This window comes from Syngnathus acus, chromosome 6 (genome assembly GCF_901709675.1).
Source record: "Syngnathus acus chromosome 6, fSynAcu1.2, whole genome shotgun sequence".
NCBI classification, from domain to species: Eukaryota; Metazoa; Chordata; class Actinopteri; order Syngnathiformes; family Syngnathidae; genus Syngnathus; species Syngnathus acus.
In genome coordinates, this window is record NC_051092.1 from 373,892 (window position 1) to 395,450 (window position 21,559).

At 51.9% G+C, this 21,559-nt stretch overlaps 3 protein-coding genes and 1 pseudogene across 3 annotated transcripts; 3 read left to right on the plus strand and 1 right to left on the minus strand.

The window, feature by feature from the left end:
- Nucleotides 1–106: 106 nt before the first annotated feature.
- On the plus strand, nucleotides 107–3,430 carry LOC119124201 (serine/threonine-protein kinase pim-3-like). Its single transcript, XM_037253921.1, has 6 exons — nucleotides 107–586; nucleotides 753–862; nucleotides 1,329–1,379; nucleotides 1,809–2,172; nucleotides 2,342–2,518; nucleotides 2,638–3,430. The coding sequence occupies exons 1-6, from the start codon at nucleotides 508–510 to the stop codon at nucleotides 2,805–2,807; spliced, it is 951 nt and encodes a 316-aa protein (XP_037109816.1). The 5' UTR covers nucleotides 107–507; the 3' UTR covers nucleotides 2,808–3,430.
- Nucleotides 3,431–4,296: 866 nt separating this feature from the next.
- On the plus strand, nucleotides 4,297–6,559 carry ftsj1 (FtsJ RNA 2'-O-methyltransferase 1). Its single transcript, XM_037253922.1, is given in 11 exon segments — nucleotides 4,297–4,479; nucleotides 4,612–4,681; nucleotides 4,840–4,951; nucleotides 5,101–5,136; nucleotides 5,138–5,180; nucleotides 5,248–5,300; nucleotides 5,374–5,427; nucleotides 5,538–5,640; nucleotides 5,726–5,809; nucleotides 6,021–6,124; nucleotides 6,196–6,559. Coding segments are annotated over 11 exon segments (945 nt in total). The 5' UTR covers nucleotides 4,297–4,358; the 3' UTR covers nucleotides 6,361–6,559.
- A 91-nt stretch (nucleotides 6,560–6,650) lies between these two features.
- Nucleotides 6,651–15,063, plus strand: LOC119124156 (annotated as a pseudogene).
- A 4,101-nt stretch (nucleotides 15,064–19,164) lies between these two features.
- LOC119124214 (chemokine-like protein TAFA-5) lies at nucleotides 19,165–21,426 on the minus strand. The gene is made up of 4 exons (XM_037253937.1): nucleotides 20,882–21,426; nucleotides 20,137–20,286; nucleotides 19,604–19,731; nucleotides 19,165–19,348 (listed from the first exon to the last, which is right to left on the minus strand). The coding sequence occupies exons 1-4, from the start codon at nucleotides 21,021–21,023 to the stop codon at nucleotides 19,340–19,342; spliced, it is 429 nt and encodes a 142-aa protein (XP_037109832.1). The 5' UTR covers nucleotides 21,024–21,426; the 3' UTR covers nucleotides 19,165–19,339.
- Between the last annotated feature and the right edge of the window lie 133 nt (nucleotides 21,427–21,559).

The following is a 21,559-nucleotide window of genomic DNA, read 5'->3' on the forward strand; positions in this document are numbered from 1 at the left end:
GTTTTTTTTAAAACGTCCAGACGAACAGCGTTCCCGGTTTCCGGGATATCCCTGCGCTTGCTTATCCTACTTCGTAAAATTAGTCCGCTTCGTCTTTCGTCAATTAAAAGTTATACACATCCACCGTTAACGGGAAACTCTTGTGAAGTATATGCATGCCGTCATGAAAACGCCCGTGTGTATGTCTAAGTATGTAAGAACGATCCACGGCTTTTACGTGCATGATGTGGCGGATGGATACTTGAGTTGAAAACGATGCATACATTTCAAACTCCTCAGCTCCACCAGAACGCCGGCCGGCCACGCGGGCGAGGCAAGTGGCGCGCTCGCTCGCTCGCTCGCTCGCTCGCTCCTATTAAAATGGCCGATGTTCCCAATCGCGGCGTTTTTCTTTTATTTCGCCCGTGAGGGCGACCGACCGAGGCTTCCGCTGCTCGGGAGTCGTTGGCCACACGTCTTGGGGATTCGGATAGTGCCATCCATAGAAAGATAAGCCGCAGAGGAATAATGCTGCTCACCAAACTGGGCTCAAGCTTGTCCTCCGCCGCGAGTAGCGTGGAGCTGCCGCCCATCAAAGCACAACAAGGTAAACACCACAGCATTCCTCTTAAAACAACTTTCTAATTCTATTTATTCTAACGTCCAATTTCAGCCGCCCTCCTGTTCAGTCATGTTAGCGTGTTTATAACTGCTCATAATTGCTCGTTATTGCTTATGTATTTAACGATGGGATTTTGTTCTGTGTCTCTCAGTCCAAGAAGAAGTGCCTCCATTTGAGAAGGTGTACCGAGTGGATTCGGTTCTGGGCAGCGGGGGCTTCGGGACTGTCTACTCGGCCGTCCGCGTGGTGGACGGCGTGCCGGTAGGCGCTGCTTTTGTTTTGCTCTGTAGCACGTGGGAGGGGGGGGGGGGGGTGGCTGGAGGACGGGATGGCTGGAGGATGGGGTGGCTGGAGGATGGGGTGGCTGGAGGATGGGGTGGCTGGAGGCGTTCAGCGAAACGACATCCGCTGCGGGGCATTTCAAATAACATATCGACATGTCTTTGACGTGCATGTCGAGTGACATACTTGCAGGCAGTCATGTTAAATTGACCAACGTTACATGAGTAACCGATCAAGAATAACAATCGCTATACAATGAAGTAAGCAGAGTTGTAACTGGTGGACGTTTTCATTTGATTTTGAAGGCAACGTTTCCGGTACGCATTTTCACAAATAAGCAATATTTTGTCAATGTCTCTTGATATATTTGAAATGTATTTTTTGCTGTGATAAAGCCGCATTCCATTTGTGGTTTTAACATCTTTTTGTCGTTGTGTCAATGCAGGTAGCTGTGAAACATGTGTCCAGAGACAAAGTGACTGAGTGGGGCTCTTTGGTGAGTTGGTTGTTTGTTTGTTTGGTTGGTTTTCAATTCAAATTTGGGTGGCACGCTAAGTTCTAGTTAGCACGTCTGCCTCAAATGAAAGCTGAAATGAAAAGGAAAACTAAATATTAGTCGTTAAGTAGATCTTGGTCAATTCGACTAAATAGAATGAATAGTATATACCCAAATCTGACAATTACATGAGAACAAAAGTAAAAAATAAGTCAATATGAAGTGATGAAAAAATAAAGAATTATGCACAAGGAGGAAAAATGAGAAAAATCATTTACAATATTAAAAAATGGAATTGGAATCATTTCACTCGTGAATGAAACCTGACTTGTGCAGTCATGGTAATTTCATGATTGTCATTGCCACAGCTGGAGTGATCTTTTTTTTTCTTCTGTAATTTGACCACCACTTCTATTCTCCCTTGGATAGTGTGGTAGCGTGGTTCCGCTGGAGATTGTGCTATTGAAGAAGGTGGGCGGGGCCTTCGACGGCGTAGCGCGCCTGCTGGACTGGCGGGAACACCCCGACGGCTGGCTGATGGTTTTGGAGCGCCCCGAGTTGGGCCAAGACCTCTTTGACTACATCACGGAGCGTGGCGCCTTGGATGAGGCGGTGGCGCGCGGCTTCTTCCGCCAGGTGCTAGAGGCGGTGCGCCACTGCTACGCGTGCGGCGTGGTCCACCGCGACATCAAGGATGAGAACCTGGTGGTGGACCTGCGCACCGGCCAGATCAAACTCATCGACTTTGGATCGGGGGCCCTGCTCAGAGAAGGAATTTACACAGACTTTGATGGTGAGTTTGAGAAAAGCGCAATCTAAATCCAATGCTGTCGCTGCCAATCCAATCCACGTCGTTGGTCAATTTTCTGCTCTAAAGACCTCAAACTTTGTCAGCGTCCCAAACCGTTCTGAATCGGGCTCACTCGGCTTTCTGATTGATTCCATGCTGATTGTGTGTTCAGGCACTCGTGTGTACAGTCCCCCGGAGTGGATCCGTCTCCGCCGCTACCGCGGCCGCTCTGCCGCCGTGTGGTCTCTCGGGGTACTGTTGTACGACATGGTGTGCGGAGACATCCCTTTCGAGCACGACGACGACATCCTCAGTCGGCAACTACGCTTCGGCGTCGGCGTCTCCTCGGGTACCGGCGACCTTCGCGCTTCCTGTCTCTTGAGACGTGTCGTACTGAGCAGCCAGAATTCCAACAAACTTGGAGTTCCTGCTGGATGGTACCTTACCTTTCCTCTTATCTTGTGACAGATTGCCGGCAACTGATCGGCTGGTGCCTCAGCCTGGAGCCGCGCGCGCGTCCAACCCTGGAGCAGATGCTCCTGCACCCGTGGGTGACCTGCGATAGTAGCAATGAGAAGGACGAAGAGGAAGCGAAAGGAGGCGCCACATTCCATGCGGCATCTCAGGAAAGCGTCTGATCGAAAATTAAGAGGCAGGCGCTGGTCTTCTCAGGTTGTTTTTTTGTTTTGTTTCTTCTTCACGTTGTAGCAATCGTCAGTTCCTCGTGCACAGTCAATGCAATGATACGCTTGGATATATTTGATATATATTTGATATTCGTGCGAGCATATTTTCTATACATTTATTTATAGAGAACATTCCACGTTATTTATACACTACATTTTTCAAAATGTTTTTTTTTTATTTTGTTTTACTCTTGCCATGTTTTTTGGGGGGGGCGGGTTTTGTGTTTTTAATAATTTTACTACTGAAGCATATTGCTGCATATTAAGGGATAAATTGTTACAACACTTTAAAGGGGGGGGGGGGGGTGTCAAGTAAAAAATTGTGTTTCCAATAATATGTTCTATACGGCCATCATGTCATCTTCAGTTGACAGCAAATGGCCGCCCTCTGGGAGGGAAAAAACAATTGGTTTGTTCCGCTCCATTCATATTGCACAATGGCAATATTAATCAGAAAGCCGTTGCACCACAAGGAGCCGTATAGAACGGTGTAAAGGACATCTTTTGACTTGACTTCCACTCAAATTTCTTGTTTTGGTGTGATAATGCATCAAATAAATATGCCTCCACAAGTATTTTTGTTGCACATTTTTTCTTGATGAAACCTTTTATATCAATATGTTTCATTTCTGGCCAGAGTAGTGATTCGAACCAAGAACCGCAGGACTGAGGCAGATGTGCTAACCACTAGGAGTGAGCCAGATTACTCATTGAATGAACCAAAAGTTGGTATTCAGTATGTAAAAAAAGAAAAAGTACAAGGAAACTCTTCTATTACATTTGCTTTATTAAAACTCGTTTGCAGATCTAAGTAAAGGCAAAAGATGATTCGAAAATGTTTTCAATCTATTTGATTTGGATTTCACTTTAATCATTCTAATTCCGTCCAGGAATTCTCCCTTGTTTTATTTGAAGTGCTTATTTGAGTTGGGCGTTTTGAGTGGCAACGTTGTCTTTTTGAACAGGCGCTTGGGGACAGCTTCTAAGGGGGTCCTACCGGCCGGGTATCAAACGGAATCGCCTTTTCTGCCGTAAGCTTAGCATAACAATTTAAGCGAAAATACGTCGTTCATCGTCAAAATCATGCACCAGTTTAGTCAAAATGAATTATTCGTGTCTATAACTACTTTACGTTTCGAGCATTCATGTTAATCGCTAATCGTTTTCAACCAAACAAATCTCCTGTGTGCACATGGCACTAAAACTGACGTTGAAAAGCAATTGAAACGATGTACTTAGGAGATTTAAAAACGGTGAATGGACTAAAACAAAATCCATACGACATGCCTTTACATCGGCTATCACGTAACGAGTCGAATGTCAGCCGTTTGCGCACGAACCCTTTTGGAAAGACAAGTTTGTTTGTTTGTATGGTCGGTCGTCTAACATGATGTTGATGATGATAATATTGTCCGGCAGAGGAGGCTGGTCGGAGGCTGGGCAGAGGAGGCTGGTCGGAGGCTGGTCGGAGCTTGGTCAGAGGCTGGTCGGAGGCTGGTCGGGATGGGGCGCTCGTCCAAAGACAAACGGGACATTTACTACCGTCTGGCCAAAGAGGAAGGCTGGAGAGCGAGGAGCGCCTTCAAACTGCTGCAGCTCGACGAGGAGTTCAACCTGTTCACTGGTTAGTGACCGACTGCAAATCTCTGGAGGGCAACAGTACATGAAGGAGCCACAATGATACATCTAACCGCCGTATTTGGAAAATGAGCATTGTTTTGCCTTGCTTGTGCCTTTTTGTTTGCGGTGACGTCAGGTGTGAACAGGGCCGTGGATCTCTGCGCGGCTCCTGGCAGCTGGAGTCAAGTTCTTAGCCGCAAACTCAGGTAGACAAACTTGGCGCGCAACATCCATTCAACAAGAGTGAGGGCTGCTCTTTGATGCAAAATAAATAAAGGGATGTCTAAAGTCCAGCGCCATCGGATCAAGGACGCTGACCAGCCTCAAATTCGTCTGGATTTGAAACAAGTCTATTGTTGTTTAGATATCACGGGGAAAGGTCTGAGGGCGGTGAAGATGTGACGATTGTGGCGGTGGACCTGCAGGCTATGGCTCCTTTGCCAGGAGTCACGCAGATTCAAGGAGATATCACCAAGGTGAGAATCAAGTTGAATTACCAAAACAAAGTCCATACCAGGTTCTTATAGCATCGATTTATGGAAGCGGCCAAAGATTATCTGTTGAAAGCACACAATGCACAGGCTAACGAAACTAATGCGCATCACGCGACGTCCTCTCGTCTCAGGTGTCGACGGCCGAGGAGATCGTCCGCCATTTTGAGGGGCCGCCCGGCCGACTTGGTGGTGTGCGACGGCGCTCCTGATGGTCAGAGTCTCGGGCGCCGCACCCGCCAGATGCGCATCCCTCACATGCTGTTGTTTTGTCGCCGTAGTAACGGGCCTCCATGACGTGGACGAGTACATTCAGGCCCAGCTGCTCCTGGCTGTGAGTTGCCACGGTTGCTCTTACACAAGGACGGCAGTCGTTTTAACTGTTGTCGTTTTTTTTGGAGCTTCAGGCGCTGAACATCACCACCCACGTTCTTAAACCAGGAGGAACATTTGTGGCGAAGGTTGGTTCGTGTTCTACTGTTAAAACTCGATGTCTGTTTTTGCTGTGCGTAAATGCCACGCGTGTCTTTCCTTTCTTGTGTATTTTCCCCCCCCCCCCCGCCCTCGTCAGATCTTCCGAGGCAAAGACGTGACGCTGTTGTACTCGCAGCTCAAGATCTTTTTCAGCGGCGTGACGTGCGCCAAGCCTCGCAGCAGCCGCAACTCCAGCATAGGTCCGTTGGCGCCTTTATCAGCGTTGAGGAGCACCTTCAGTTCTCTCTGGCTCTCGTTTCACGCGTTCTTTCTGCTGGCGTGCAGAAGCGTTTGTGGTGTGTCAGAACTACTGTCCTCCAGAAGGTTACGTGCCCAACATGTCCAACCCTCTGCTGGATCACTCCTATGGTAACGGCAGATGAATCATTTATAATGATTAAGTCAAGTTTGTTTTTCACAATTGGATGAGCGTATTCTAACGATGAGTGTTTTTCGTTCCGGAAATGTGCCGTGATTTTTGTGCAATTCCTGAACAAGTTGTGATGAGAAATGTGATCGTTTCCTATGGCACATTGGTTTACAGAAGCCTGGTGTTCTTTATTCGATATTTTTTAATCAGATGTAGACTTCAACCAGTTAGAAGGTCCAAACCGCATCATTGTTCCCTTCCTGGCGTGCGGCGACCTTAGCGCCTTTGATTCCGACAGAACCTACCCTCTGCAGGTGAAGTCGCACTTGATGACAAATGCTCAGTGAATGCCCTTCAAATTTGACTTGGCTCAAATTTCCTGCAGCTGGACGCCAGCAAGGCGTACCGGTACACGCCCCCTACCCAGCCGCCCATCAGCCCCCCTTACCAGCAGGCCTGCCACCTCCGCAAGAACAACCTGCTCTCCAAGGAGGAGCCTCCTTCTGCAACTGGGCCGCAACAGAGCCGAGACCAGGCGCAGGCCGACTGAGTTTTAGAAGCATTGATGGCACCGGCTCATGTTTTAAATGGTTTTTATTTGAGGGCTTTGCTTTCTACGTCCATTGTTTGTCTGTGTGCCCTGACTGACCACTGACTTGCGAGTGTGGCTGCTCAGAATCTTGCCCAAAACTTCTTATTTGGAGTTCAGGAAAATGAGTCGATGGATATTAAAAAGTGTTTTGCACTTATTTTTTTAAGACCACAGTGGAAACAAAAAAAACATTTTATAGAAATTCAGATTTGATTTTTTAAGGCTTGGTTCACAACGTTTTAAATGCTGTGTTGTTGAAAAGATTGGAAAAGCTTCGACTCGACCACTTCCTGGTTTGCCTACGTGTGACGTCATGACGCAGAGGACTGGCAGCCGCATTGTTGTTGGGGGAAGAGACGCGAAGCAGAGCAGAGCAGAGCAGAAGCGCAGCTCGACAGCTCGGCCCGAGCACCGCAACGATCTAGCGCCAGCACAGCCACCAAATTTGCTGGCGCCGTCGAATTCTTTGCGGCCCGGGCCTTGTGTCGCTCTGGATACTCGGCGGATCTGCTCGGTTCTCGTTGGGTTGGGCAGCGAGCGCCGGCTGGATGCGGATTTAACCTAACCGCCGCTGGGGCTCCGCAGGCCTCGACGCCATTGCTACTAGTCCTGCTCTCCTAAAGCGGAATTCCCGATCAAATTCAGGTGAGGTTAGCCTCGGTACAACCTTTTCATGTCCCCTCGTCTATCACCAAGCCCGGGTGGTCGTCAGACATAAATGTTGACAGCAGGGAGGATGTGACAACTTTTTTTTTTTTTTTTTTTTAAATCCCCCCGTGGGTTTTTCTTGTTGTGTTGGTCGCCATATTGCCCCCCCCACCCCCCCCCCCCCCGCCCTCACTGTTCCTTTGAGCAGGCTAACCGCGGCTAGCGACCTCGACCGAGCGTTTATCCGAGACACGGTGGGGCTTTTGGCTCTACTAAACATTAAAACAACTTTTCCCGGTAAGGCATTTCCCAGGTGGTGGGACTGTTGCGTTCTAAAACAAAACGGCGTCTTGGCCGAGCGGACATTAGCCGCGTTTGCTAACTTGTCCACGTTCGATCAGAGGGGTCGAGCCGGCGGAGGCAAGCTGGGGTCGCTGCGGAGGAGCGGAGCACCCCGCCTCCTTTCTTTCTTTCTTTCTTCGTCACGCTCCTCACAATAACCGCTTCGAAGAGAAGTAAAAAAAAAAATTGGCCTAGTGAAGGGGGAAAAAACAACTTTTCTCGTACTGCTACTTTCCAACTAAAGCGAGATAGATTTCTTTTGAATTGTGGCGGCCATGTTGTATCTGAAGTACACTGTTTAGTGATGTGACAGCACAGCAATGCACAAACTCAAGTGAGGCGAGACGGAAGGAACCATGTGACTGACCCAGTGAACTTGTAATCATCTTACTCGTGCACGAGCCCAGCTCAAGTTGTTTGTTGTGCTGCCACCTCGTTCGGTGGGGAGAGAGGAAAGACTATGTGATCACTTGTGAAGTTCATACATTTCTGCTCAAATAAAACACTGAAATTTGAGACCATGTAGTAGAAATGTTACTATTCACTCATCTGTTTTCTTGTGATCACTAGACTCCCATAAACATCACATTGAAGAACCAAAAGGAGACGCTTGCTTGCACACTTCTCCAAATCAGAAAAACAAACATTGTATAAGATTGTACCATCGTGCGGACGGCCGAGTTGATCTGTCAGCCAAGCGTCGATTTTTACCCCTGTCTAAAACGTTCCCCTGGCGGCTTGGCTGTGTTTTCAGAAGTGGCGATGAGCAAACCCACTCAGCGGTTTTCCACTCTTTGATTTGGCAGCGTGTGGCGGCATGAAGAAGAAAGCCCGGCACCAGCGCCCGGCGGCGCCCAAGCGTGACTCGTCGCCCATCAAGCCGTCGCCCAACCGGGAGACGCTGACCTACGCGCAGGCCCAGCGGATGGTGGAGCTGGAGGTGGACGGCCGCGTGCACCGGCTGAGCATCTACGAAAAGCTGGACGTGGTCGGCGACGACGACCCCACGGCGCAGGAGATCCTGGAGTGCAACAGCAACAAGGAGAAACCACGAGAAGCCCCGACAGGTCCCGGTGCGCTCGGCGCGCCTGCAAAACAGCCAGCGCAAGAAAAACGCCGCTCTGGCGGCACCGCCACGCGGGGGCACCAACCCCGCCGCCCCGCCGGAGCCCCGAGTGAGGACGGTGGAGTACAACCTGCCCGTGGTGCCCAAGAGGCCGGCGGCGTATTACACCTACGCCGAGCGGACGGCGGAGAGGAGCTGGACGAGGAGGTGGAGTACGACATGGCGAGGAGCATACGCCTGGCTGGAGCTGCTCAACGAGAAGCGCAAGAGCGACGGCATCGGCCAGGTGTCCAGCAACCTCTTTGAGTTCCTCATGGACCGCTTTGAGAAGGAGTGGTACGCCGCCAGCGCTGGGCCGCTGCGAGCCGCCGCGCTCGACTGGTGGACGAGGACGCCGTGTGCTGCGTGTGCATGGACGGCGACGGCGCCGACAGCAACGTCATCCTCTTCTGCGACGCCTGCGACATCGCCGTGCACCAGGAGTGCTACGGCGTGCCCTACGTGCCCGAGGGCCGCTGGCTGTGCCGCCACTGCTTGCAGCGCCCGGCGCGGCCCGCCGACTGCGTTTTCTGCCCCAACCGGGGCGGCGCCCTCAAGAGGACGGACGACGGGCGCTGGGGCCACGTGGCCTGCGCCCTGTGGGTGCCCGAGGTGGGCTTCTCGGACACGGTCTTCGTGGAGCCCATCGACGGCGTGCGCAACATCCCGCCCGCCCGCTGGAAGCTCACCTGCTACCTGTGCAAGGAGAAGGGGGCGGGCGCCTGCATCCAGTGCGACCGGGTCAACTGCTACGCCGCCTTCCACGTCAGCTGCGCCCAGAAGGCCGGCCTCTTCATGAAGATGGAGCCCGTCGGGGAGGAGACGGCGCCGGGCGTCAAGAAGACGGCCTACTGCCGCAGCCACACGCCCGACGGCTGCGACCGCCGTCCGCTCAACGTCTACGAGGAGCCGCACCCCGAGAACGGCGCCGTTCGCCACAAGCGCAGCGAACGGCGCGGCAGGGCCCGCGCCAAGGCCTGGTGCAAGAAGCGCAGCAAGCGGCCCGAGCCTCCGGCCCGGCCCCGGCCGGAACCACCGAGGCGGCGCCGCCCGCCGACCCCGCCGGGCCCAGCATCACCTCCTCCAGGTTGGCTGGCGCGTTGCCACTTCGCGGGTGGATTGAAAGAGCCTGCTCGGATTAACATCTCTGGCCTCTTTCAGTCTGGACACCATCCTGAACCAGGTGGCCGTGCAGAGGAAGCGTCCCTTTGTGGAGCGCGTCCTGAGCTACTGGGTGCTCAAGAGGCAGTCCAGGAACAACGTGCCGCTCATCCGCCGCCTGCAGGCCAACCCCAGCCAGGCGCCCAAGTCCACGTCGGCGGTAAGCGGCCAGCCGCGTTTGAGCCTGCGGCGCGTGGACCCGCCGTTATATTTGGGGTGGTGGTGGTGGTCGCTTCAGGAACGCACGGAGAGCAACCGGGCCCTGAAGGAGCAGCTGAAGGAGTGGCATCGACTCCGACACGACCTGGAGCGAGCGCGTTGCTGCTGGAGCTCATCAGAAGAGGGAGAAACTCAAGAGGGAGGAGGTAGGCGGAGCTACCAGCAGCCACATGCCTCGGCGTCAATAAGGAGACGTTGACAGCTGCAGCCTTTGAGAATCTTTTTTTTTTTCAAATTTTTTTTTTTATCTTTCCTTACAGCCAACACTTTATGCTTGCAGTTTTTGTGTGTTCTTGCTCTCTCTCTCTCTCTCTCTCTCTCACTGCAAATCAAAGCAGCTCTTTTCACACGTCGGCATTTCTTTTGCTCGCCAGGTGAAGCTGCAGCAGTCGGCGCTGGAGGTCCAGCTGACGCCCTTCAACATCCTGCTGAGGGCTGTGCTCAGTCAGCTGCAGCAGAAGGACCACTACAATGTCTTTGCTCAGCCCGTCAGCACCAAGGAGGTCAGGTTTATTTATTTTTGTATTTGTCCTCTCCCCGGTCCCCCTGAACCAATGGTATTCCTCCCCCGTCGCAGGTCCCGGACTACTTGGACCACATCAAGCAGCCCATGGACTTCTCCACCATGAGGACTCGGATCGACGCTCACATTGTACCGCAGCCTGGACCAGTTTGAGGGCGACTTTGACCTGATCATCGCCAACTGCATGAAGTACAACGCCAAGGAGACCTTCTTCTACAAGGCGGGCCAGAGGATGCAGGACCTGGGCGGCGCCATCCTGCGCCGCGCCCGCAAGGAGGCCGACCGCATCGGCTTCGACTTCTCCAGCGGGTTGCTGCTGCCCGAGGCCCCCAAAGCGGAGACGCCGCCGCCCTTCGCCTGGGAGGACGGTGAGTCAGTCGCTTCCCGGGAACCTCCGAGCGAGCGCCGCGCTAGTGTCGGCGTCCGAAAGCTCCGAGCGCACGTGAGACGAGTCGGGCTTTGTAAGACCGCCGTAGTTTGGTCTACCGCCGTCCGTATAAGATTCAAAAGGGTCCTTCTACAGGGCTTCATCGCAAAACCCCTGGCCAAAATCCAGGCATCCGCAAAGAAGGCTTGCTTAATTTGAGATGGAAACGTCTCTACACACCTAGCCTCTGGAATTTCTGCAGGGTGGGACTTTCCAGAGTAGTGGAGAATCCACAAGAACCCGCCGACTTCTTTTTCTCTCTCTGTCGCCGAAAGACCAACATGTTGTGAGTGTGAAGCACTTGGGAAAGCTAAAGGCAAAGTCAGGCCAAAAATGAGTCCAATCGCGGCATTCTCGACGTTCGCCCCTCTTGTGAGGGGGCGGCCCTTTTGCCACGCGCTGGCCACAGAAAATGACATTTCGGGTCCCGAGCGACGGCGCTGCGATGGCTTGGGACCTGGCCGGCGACCGTCGTGTCCTTTTCTGTCCGTGGCAAAATGGCCTCGCCCCCTCAGATCGTTTCAAGGTCCACAAACCAAACGACCGGTTGGTCCGCACACAACTAAGAGCATTTTTGGCTCGACTTCCCCTTTGAGCGGATAGTAGTTCCGATCAAGAGCGGTCGGTGCTTTGCCCCCATCCTAACCCTTTTTGAGGGCTGTCGCAAATCCGCACTGGCGACAGCAGAGCCGCTGCGCCACCGCAGTCCGTAAACGTGCTGGATGGAAGATGACGGTGCCTTTCCTGTCGCCCAGTGGACCGCCTGCTGAGCCCCTCGTACCGCCGCCTGACGCCGCTGGAGGATCAGCTGAAGGAGCTGCTGCAGAAGCTGGACCTGAGCGCGGCCATGAAGAGCAGTCCGTCTCGCAGCAAGAGGCTCAAGCTGCTCAAGAAGACCATCACGGACGTTCGGAGCGAGATGAGCCTCGAGAAGCCGCCGCCACCGCCGCCACCCCGAGCTTCCGGAATCTCCCCACGCTCCCGACTTGAAGGCCTCCGCTCCTCCGACGCTCGAGGCGTCGACGCCGTTGGAAGTGCCGCCTCCGCCTGACCCGGGGCCGCCCTCCCCGAACCCGGCGAAGCCCGCCGCGGAACCGGCCGGCTTCACTCGCACCTCATCTACCTCAGCGCCCTGCCACGGGCTCAACGGGCACCTCGGCGACGGCGAGGAAGCCGCGCCGCGGACCGACGGCCTCTCGCGCAGGTCCAAGAGCGTCAGTCCGCAGAAGCCCCCCAGAGACGACGGACAGGAGGCGTCGGCCGTCCCCTCGCCACCGGGCGCCAAGACCTTCCTGTCGGTGGTTATCCCTCGGCTAGAGACGCTCCTGCTGCCCAAAAAGCGGCCGCGAAGCAGCAGCGTCGACGGCGAGGAAGACGGCCAGTCGCCGTCAAGCGTCTGGGCACGGGTAAAGTCTCTCGCGTCGGCACCGGCCGGATGCCCGTGAGCAGTCAAAGCGTTGACAAGCCGGTTGCTCTCCGCAGGGTTGGCCAACGGTTTTGTGGAGGAGGAGGAGGAGGAGGAGGAGGAAACCTCGGCGGCACCGCCGCCGCCGCGATTGCTGGAGCCTCGACGCCGCTGCGCCTCCGAGTCCAGCATCTCCTCGAGAGTCCCGCCGGGTGCCAGGTGAGGGCGCCGTGGGCCTGGTTGTTTGCCCGCTCTCGCTGAAGTCAAACGTTCATGCACAAAATGAGCTGGAGTGGAAATGTGACCGTCGTTAAAGAAGACAAATAACGTTTACAAATCGTCTGGCGCTGTGGCGAGAAGGTTCCGTCTTGCGTTATTCCTTCGTTGGCGGGATTGCTGTGTTGACACTTATCTCCCCCCTTTCAGCTCAGAGGCGCTCTTCAAAAGTGCCAAAGGGCAACCGACGGCTCCGCGCAAGCCGGCGGACGACGACAAAAGCGCTCCCGCGTCTTGCGGCGACAACGGAGAGCTCAGCCACGCCGTCAAGGCGTCGTCAGGTGACTGCGCCGCTCTTTCCGCCGCTTGCGCTTGCTTGCTTGGCTGGAGAAACAGCAGCTCAAATTGGGACATTCACGCGCCCGGGCTCCCCTCAGACGCACGCCGCGGTTGCCTCGTTGTTGAACGCCGTCTGAGTAGATCTATTATTTATTTCTCCACCTATTTATTAGTTGGCGGTGTGCAACAGAGGCTTAGTGAGTTGTTGCGCAGAACATGTGTGACAGGAAGTCCAAGACAAAGTGTTTGACTTGCCTTCAAAGTAGTTGATGTCAAATAATAAAGTGGCCGTGACGCTTGGCTTGGCTCGACCGGAATTGTGTCCATCTGCTCTGCATGTTTACGCGCCGGCAAAGTGACAACGGCGGCGGCGGCTGCGGGAGGCCGGCGGCTGCGGCGGGAGGGCGGCGGCTCGCGCGTCAACATTTTCGCCTCGTTCTTTGATATTAGAGACAACGACGGCAATGATTGCGTGCCGGGGGGGCCAAACGTCCAAAAAGCAAATGGCCGGCGGGCGGTCCCGGGTTTGATCCCAAACGTTTCCATCCTCACGCTCAACATCCTATTTGAGTGCGTAATTGACCTGTGTTGTTCCCGTAGAGGCGTGGAAGCCCTCGGCCGCCTTCCCCTTTGTTGCGGAGCCTCTTAAGCTAGTTTGGGCTAAATGTAGCGGATATCCCTTCTATCCCGCCCTGGTGAGTGACTTGCCAAGCCAGCCGCCACGCCTCATCAGCCATCAGCCCCTCCCCCACCCTCCGTGCCATCGTGCCTGCTTGTGATTGGTGGTCGCCGGTTTGCATGCTCGCCGCTCCGGACCAGGGCGCCGTCCGTCCTCCTTCCTCGCCAACCCGCTCACCTTTCGGCGTGTTCTCCGCCGCAGATCATGGAGCCGCCGGCGCGGAGGACGAGGCGGCGCCGGCGCAAAGGGGCGGGGCGGAGCTGCCCCCGCCCGCCGCGGGACGTGCTCCGAGCCGGCGAGCGGATGCAGTTCAGGTCCGCAGAGAAACTCTTCCTCGTCCACTTCTTCGACAGCAGGCGCAGCTGGTGAGACGCAAAATGTTGGAGCGAGCGCCTCGGGGCTGTGATTCCCCCCAAAACGTAGTTTGGCTTGAAGGTCTCAAACATGGTGCCGCCCCTCCAGGCAATGGCTTCCTAGATCCAAGATGTCTCCGTTCGGCATGGACCACACTCTGGACCGCGTCAAGCTGCTGGAGTCTCGCCGCTCTCACCTGCACAAGTCGGTGCAACGAGCCTTCGAGCGGGCCATGAAGCACCTCCACCAGCACCGCTGTGGCGGCAGCAACACTCAACACTGACGCCCACGTCTGCCTTTGGCGTCGCCCTCTCCTGCTTTCGGGAGCTTCCCAGCGCCTGGAATCGCGCACAAACCTCACACGTACTGTAGCCGGCGGCGGCGGCGGCCATCTTGTCCGGCCCCGAGACCTATGCAACGTCGACACTTTGCTGACGGGAGGATGAATGTGCCCACGAGACTGACCACCTCACATCTGCTGCAACTATCTTACTGCCACGAAGACCGTGTGTGTGCGTGCATGTTTGCCATTGTGTGTGTGTGTGTGTGTGTGTGTGTGCGTGTCAGCCTCCTGTAAATAGAGGTCCTGACCTGACACTAATTTATTCCCATCCTCTCGTCATCAGATATCTTGAGGCGACATGGGCCGCCGCCATCTTGTGGTGCTATCTCGTTCATTCATACTTCATCAGTTGAACTTTTTTTAAGTTATTGACTACTCAAGCTATGACGACTTTGGCATCAGTTGTTTTTGTTTTTTATGATAAAGTATGTTTTTACACGACTACTCGTTTGTACATATTTCTATCAAATCTATTGACATGCTCATTGTTTGAAGTGGTGCAAAATCAAGTTCAACTTTTTTTTTTAATAATGGGCCTTAGTGTGTGTGTGCGTGTGTTTTCGAACTACAGGGGCAAGCAGAATGTGCCTGCACTTATTTATTGTAAAGCAGATCTTATATAAATGTTTATGAATGACTTTCTAGATTATAGTGAGACGATAGTGGGGGGGGGGGGGTCGAGTTGGCGCCAGGTGGCTCCACTTCCTGCTTTCTTCTCTTGTGCGTGCGTCACCTGTGTTGTGCGTGTAAATAGTTTTGGTACTTTAGCTCTGGGAATCAAACAAAAAAAGTCATAACCAACGGGAGTCGAAAACAGCCAACACCGTGGCTTTGTTTTTGTTTTGTTTTTTTATTTATTTTATACTAAAACACTCAAAAATTAAAATTTGCATTGAATCATTGTGTCTATTGAAGTGTTTGTATTTGATTACGGGTGAAGAGTCCAGTTGGCCTTCGTTGGTTTTCTTTCAACTGCAACGCATTTTGATGAGGTTGGATTATTTGACAGCCTACGGCGCCCCAGACATGACAAAACACATTGCACGACATTATAGTAAGTAGCCTTTCACGTCGTCATAGCGCACCTGTTGCAAAGAATGTTTGCCCTCTAAGGTTAATATTATCTTGTAACGACGACGACAACATAGGTTTCGTTTGACTTAAAGGGTCGAAGGGGATCCACCGAAAGAAGGAGACAAAGTAAACAAGTCTCCATTGCCACCTGATTATCAAGGCAATTGAAATGTGAGGCCAACAGTTGTTTTTTTTGTTTTTTGGACTCTTCGAACAGCCAGAGGTCAACTGCGTAAGTGATTAATGTTATTTTTTCTTACAATGTATTTTAATGCTCTAAAAGCTTTGACGCCATAATTCTAAACTGACATTATTTTTCTGTATTTTAAAATAGTTACATTACGTTATTTTAAATATTGATTTACTACAATAGTATTTCAGGCACTGATTCCGTAGTGACATCAAATAAACATTTCAAATCGTGAATCTGTAAAATAAAAGCGTTGTACCCATAAAACCAAAATAATTTAAAATGTTCAGTACCTGTAATTAAAAAAAACGTTTCTTTTTTTTTTCAATCACATTTTGCCACTTAATACATTTTTAAAATGAATTTAATGACATTTGAAACGATTTAAATTTTGCTACCTCTTGTAGAATGATCAAAAAATATTGCATTCTATATTCGATTGCTTTTGTTTGTGCATGGGCATGTGTGTTAATGAAAGCGCTAATGAATTGGCAGTGAAGAAGAAACCTGCGCTTCTTTCCATACTTTCCCCTCTCAAGATGGTCGTGCTGATGGCCAGCAGCCTAATGAACCAATCAGGAAGCTCCGCTGCGAGCTAATGAATTAGCTGACAGGGCTAACGAGGCCGTTAATATGACACGATGCGCTTCCTCCGTGCTGTCCCCCCTGACCGTTTTCTGCAATCTGTCTTTAGTTACATTTCTACGTTTATTATTTGGGTTTATTGATGTTTTATTTCTTCCACAGTTTAAAGTGCATTGCCATTGATCAGACACATCTTTGAGATTTTTTTTCTCTCCTGCTGCTTAAGTGGTGGTGGTGGTGGTGGTTGGGGGGGCGGAGAAAATTATTTGCAAATATATTTTAGAGCACAGGTGTCAAACTCAAGGCCCGGGGGCCAGATACGGCCCGCCACATCATTTTATGTGGCCCGCGATGACAAAATTGTGAATCAAATTCGTGTCATTACTAGAATTGCAAATTGTCTTCACTTTTAATAATACCTTTTTTTTTTAAATATTTGACCAGTTTCTACTCGTCTGATTTGAAAACGAGTTATTTGTCAGTTTGTTTTGTAGCTTTTACTGTATATAATATGAGGTGCTCATACATTGATTTGGGTTGACAGTCAGAATGGCCCTCCGAAAGAAGCTACGACTACAATGCGGCCCGCCAAAAAAATGAGTTTGACACCCTTGTTTTAGAGTATCAAATAAAATGCTGTAGGAGCTTGTCTGGGCTACAAGTGTTCTAGCGGGGCTCAAGCCGCCCCCTAGTCCCAGTCTAGCACCATTTTGGTACCATGAGCGACTAATTTGGTCCATTCCGAGTGCCAAAATATTAGGAAGTTAGCAGGGATAAAAGTTCAAAACAAACAGATGTGTACTTTCTTTTGTGGGAGGTGAAATGGGGTCTTTAGGCTGGAGGTGGGGGCTGTAATCTTCTGGGCTTCTATTAGAGGGTTGGCGGGTGCCAGAATGGAGCGGACGCCTCTGAGCAATCATCTCGACCATTTCACACCTCGTTGATCCCCTCATCTGCTGCACAGCAAAGAAGAAGAGTGCCTCTACGGGGGGGGGTGCTCAAGTCTGTAGCGTAACTCTGAAAATCTTCCTCGCGAAAGTCACTGAAATCATACGTCCCCGCTTTTTTCTCACGTCGAGTATGACTTGAGTGACGAATGGCGGTTGAGAGGCCAAATTGGACCATTTAAACTTGAAAAATGACTCCATGATTAGAAGAGTTGCAGAAAATGAGTACTTGTCCAATCATCGATTGATTCCAACACTTCTTATTGTTATACAAGAAGAAAGCCCAAAGGTGGTCCCGTCACAATTCTTAATTCACAAATTCATCTCGCGTCAAACCAATGGATTGAACGGCCCTCGACAGGGAACGTCGCCCCTCCAAACATGGCCGCCACGCAGGCCCGTGCGTCAGCCGGGCTTCTACACTGCGTCTTCTCTTCACATGCTATCATCCTGCTAATCATTTCAAACCCTCCAAAGAGTGTATTGGCAGGCACTACTTTTTTTTGTCCTCTCCATCTCTGAGCGAGTTAGCCCGAGGAGCTAACCGACGGGGTCCGCCTCCACTCATTAGCGAGGATGCATCAGTGGAGGGATGACGACCGAATGAGCCGTCCTTGCACCTGCTCCGTGGCACGACCTTTTGGCGCCTGCGCAGAGCCCCACAACGCTAAGTGGCGCGCACGCACACGTGAATTGAGAGGCAAGGCGGGAAATTGAATTTGCGCCCAACGGGAGGCCGCTCGCTCGCCACGTCGCATTTCATTTGGAGTGTGGCACTTAGCAGGGACCGATCTCGCCACGTTTTTTTTCTTCTGCACGCTGAGCAGGCTTTTGAGGAAATTCAAGTTTCAAACTTTTTACTTTCAAACTTGACTCTTTTACTTTTTGTAGTTTGAAATTTCAGCGGCTCTTGAAAGCCTTGTTGGAGCTTCATACACCAGCCCAAACGTTGCTTGACGCCTTAACACAAGTGGAAACCGGACCGACCGAACCGACCGACGGGTGACTTTGAAATGTGCCTTTGTGCTGCGCTTTCAACGTCATTTTGCCGTTTGTCACGTGTACGAGCGGCACGTGCGGCACGAGAACAACTTTGATGAGCCAACGCTCGCTTGCCTTGGAGTCACCATATGTTCGCTCGGTGTGTTAAAAAAGATTTTAAAAAAAAAAGAAAAATGACAATCAACAGAAGTTGTTTCAGTGGCTCACCAAAAAAAAGAAAAATCTGTGTTGTGGCGGCACGTCAAACAATGGCCGCCGCTCTGGCGTGCCATTGCCGTATCAATTAAAACTTTGAAACTTTTTTACCAGTTTGCTTTTGGCTCCATTACTAGCATGAAATGCTTTATTTTTAGCGGCGTTATATTTTGTCTTGTACACACCGCCAAGGCTTTGGCCGCTTCGATGCGGCCGTTCGCTTCATTTGTGGCCATCGCGGAGCTAATTGGACCTCCGGAGGAATAACCGGACGACTCCATGAAAGCGACACCTGACTTTGGCTTGCTTCATCGCCTGACCAATTTGCAGTTTGTTTGTTTTTATCTTCTCGCTTTCCCTTTGTGGCCTTTTGCCTTCTTTCCGCAGAAGTTTTCGCTTGCCAAAGTTCTCTTTGTGAACTTTGATTTTGCGCTAGCAGCCCGCGCGCGCGCGAGGCGAACGTCACGACACTTTGCCCGTTGAAAGACAAACGTGACGAGAGCTGCGCAACTTTGATTTGAGCGGAATTTACGGCAGTCGCGCTTTGACATTTCAAACGAGCTTTTGGGGGATGACGTACGTACGTACGTACGGCGCTTTCACTCTGAACCTGCACACGTGTCGGGCGTTTCAAATGCGCTCTGCATGTTTATGGAGGAAGTTTCTATTTGAATAATTGAGTTGAAGCTCAGCCGGAGATGATCCGTGTTTGTGTGTATTTTCCACACACGAGCCCGAGCGCATTGGACAATGTCAGTGTCATGGTAAAGTGTGTGGGTTTTTTTTGCGTGATGAAGTGCACATTTGTGTGCATGTTGTGATGCTAACGCTACACGCTGCCTCCACAAGCTTTTGGGAGCTAACTGCTGCATTTTTCATGGCCGCCCGCCCGCTCAGTTCTCATCTCATTTAGTTTTTCCTTTTCACTCGGCATAAAAATCATCATTTCACCCATTTGGACGGACGGCAAAGTCATCACCTGCAAAAGTAATAATTAGTAGCAGTCTATTAAAAGTTGTCGACATGATTTATTCGGCACTTTCCAGATATCGCGACGTGTCCTCTTGAGTCGCCAAGTCGAAATTCTCTCCAAAAGGCAAGTTGAGTCCAACGTGGCGACTGGCTTGTCTTGGCTCAGCTCTCGAGATGCACGATGGGAGTTTCTGTCCCGTTGTCGCCACTGTCAGGAGACCTGGCAGACATGAGCGAGCGAGCGATCCATGGTGATTGCAAACAGGAAAAGAAGAGCTGACCCAAAATGTGGCTGCTGCTGTTGTTATTGTTGCGATCGAAACATTCCATTGTGGACCAAATTGGACGGGACCCGTGACTGAGCCTGTCATTTGATGGCTTTCCTTTACGACAATAACAAGCCAGGTCGGTCGTAGGCATCTCAGCACGCGGACCGGATGGCTTTTGTTTCCGAAGCCGAGCCCAGCGTTCTCACCGTGGTGGTCTTGACCCGCCCCCCCGGTTGCGCGCAGCTCCATCCCGAGCCATCGACGAGCGCTTGGCAGCCCTCGTCGTCCAGGCACGGACTCATCTCGCACCACTGACGACTCAGCACGATGCCAGCTGAGCGACCACGCAGGAAGGGAAACAAATGGCGTGTTGACAATCATTTCATTGGTACCGCAAGCGAAGTAGCTGCACTTGTATGGAAATGCTAATTGCTAATCTAGCCAAACTAAGCAGAAACCTAACAAAGTACCAATGACCCAACTAGCTAACCAATAAGCTACTGAACTAATTAACTATCCAGTCGCCTAACTAACGAGCAGACGACTAAATTGACATGCCAGCAGCTAAACTAAAAACCACTCATGACTCAATGAGCTAAATAGCCAACATCTTCACTCACTCAGTCGGTCAGTCAGTCAGTTGGGGCAAGCAAATAATCAGTGGCCCTATGATAGAACCGTGTGGGGCTAATGTGTGTGTGTGAAACGCCCAGCGGCGAAGTCGTGATAACGGTCTCACCGTGCACGCAGGCGGGCCGGCCCCGGGTGGTGCCGGCCATTCGTCCCGGGACGCAAGCGCAGCGAGCCGTCTGCCGGGCGACGCTTCGTCTGGGGTGGCTGCCGTCGCGCTCCAGCGTCAGCACCTCGCAGCTGCCAGTCCGCAGCTCACCTGCACAAGACCCACGCACGCACAAGACACCATCCTGAAACTAAATTGGCCTTTTTGGTTTGTCCATCCTTTTCCTCCCCTTTGCGCCATTTTCAATCATTCTTGCAAAAACGACCATTTCCGTGATATTTGCTCCATCTGCGCTTGTCAAAGTCCAATCGGATTCATGTCCATGTAAACAGTGCATCCGATCGATCGATCATCATTTGAATCCGAACTCTGATGGCATCCAAAACGTTTTGTTGCCATGCAGTGACTCACACGTGCCACGTTGTGCGTGCGCGCGCGTGCGTGCGTGCGTGTAGCGGGGGTCCAGGGACTCATAAGATGGAGCTGATAGAAAATCAATCACAATCTTGAGTGGCAGGCAGACTTTTCACTTCCCGTCCGTCACTTTGACACGCCAAAGTCGCAGAAGCTTCGATCGGTTCCCTAAAGCTGCCTCTTTGTCTGTCATCCATCATACTCATAGGAAGCTTGGTGGCGCTCTACTAGTTCACCGCTCGCCTTTATTCTCCTTTCGTCTCTTCCTCTGGACTCCTCGAGTCCAGCTAGTCTCACTCCATTCCATGTACAACTCGGAATTGCGGGCTACCTGTTGTCAAGTACGCGTGCACACGCGCGTGAGCGCGACGCACCTTGGCGGAGGCTGTCCCCGACGAGCGCGCACACGAGGAACCAGCAAGCCCCGCGGCGGCGGCGGCGGCCAGAGTCAACAGCAGCCGCAGGAGCTGCATGGGAGCCCGAAGTCCAAAGTGGGGCTCACCGGACGGACGAAGGCGCCCCCGGGTCGGCTCCGTCGGAGGTACGCATAAGCACACGGGACCAAATCCACTCTTTAAGTCGCTTTTCAATGTCCACTCGACGAGAAAAACAAACAAACCATGAGATAATGTTTGAAAGCTTAAATAAGCCAAGAACCGCCGACAGCGGGCATGTTGTGTGTGTGGCAGGGGCTGCTGCCTGCCGGCCGGCTCGGCTCGGCTCAACTCGGCTCAGCTCAGCTCAAGGCGCCGGAGCTTGTTGAGCGAAGATGGAAGAAGCTCGCTTTCTCTCCTCTGACGTCACAGCGGTGCGTACGTGATCCCAACAGTTTGATTGTGCGCGCGTGGAACCAAACAGCCCAACTAAAACAACATTTTACAAACATATCCAGAGATATCATAGTAAAGAAAGGCTCTGGATTTCAATTCAGACACAAGTACATACGTAGGTCAAAGCAAGTTTGACCTCTCTCTCTCTCTCTGTCTTTTTTGCATAGTTGTTGTGAGGC

Excerpts from the sequence above, each read along its gene's own strand:
- LOC119124201 (XM_037253921.1), top strand. The coding sequence starts at position 508 with ATGCTGCTCACCAAACTGGGCTCAAGCTTGTCCTCCGCCGCGAGTAGC. Across the intron at positions 2,173-2,341 it reads AATTTACACAGACTTTGATG|GCACTCGTGTGTACAGTCCC; the intron begins GTGAGTTTGAGA and ends TTGTGTGTTCAG. Across the intron at positions 2,519-2,637 it reads CGGCGTCGGCGTCTCCTCGG|ATTGCCGGCAACTGATCGGC; the intron begins GTACCGGCGACC and ends ATCTTGTGACAG.
- LOC119124214 (XM_037253937.1), bottom strand. The coding sequence starts at position 21,023 with ATGCAGCTCCTGCGGCTGCTGTTGACTCTGGCCGCCGCCGCCGCCGCG. Across the intron at positions 20,287-20,881 it reads GCACGCGTACTTGACAACAG|GTGAGCTGCGGACTGGCAGC; the intron begins GTAGCCCGCAAT and ends GGTCTTGTGCAG. Across the intron at positions 19,732-20,136 it reads CCGGCCCGCCTGCGTGCACG|CTGGCATCGTGCTGAGTCGT; the intron begins GTGAGACCGTTA and ends GTGGTCGCTCAG.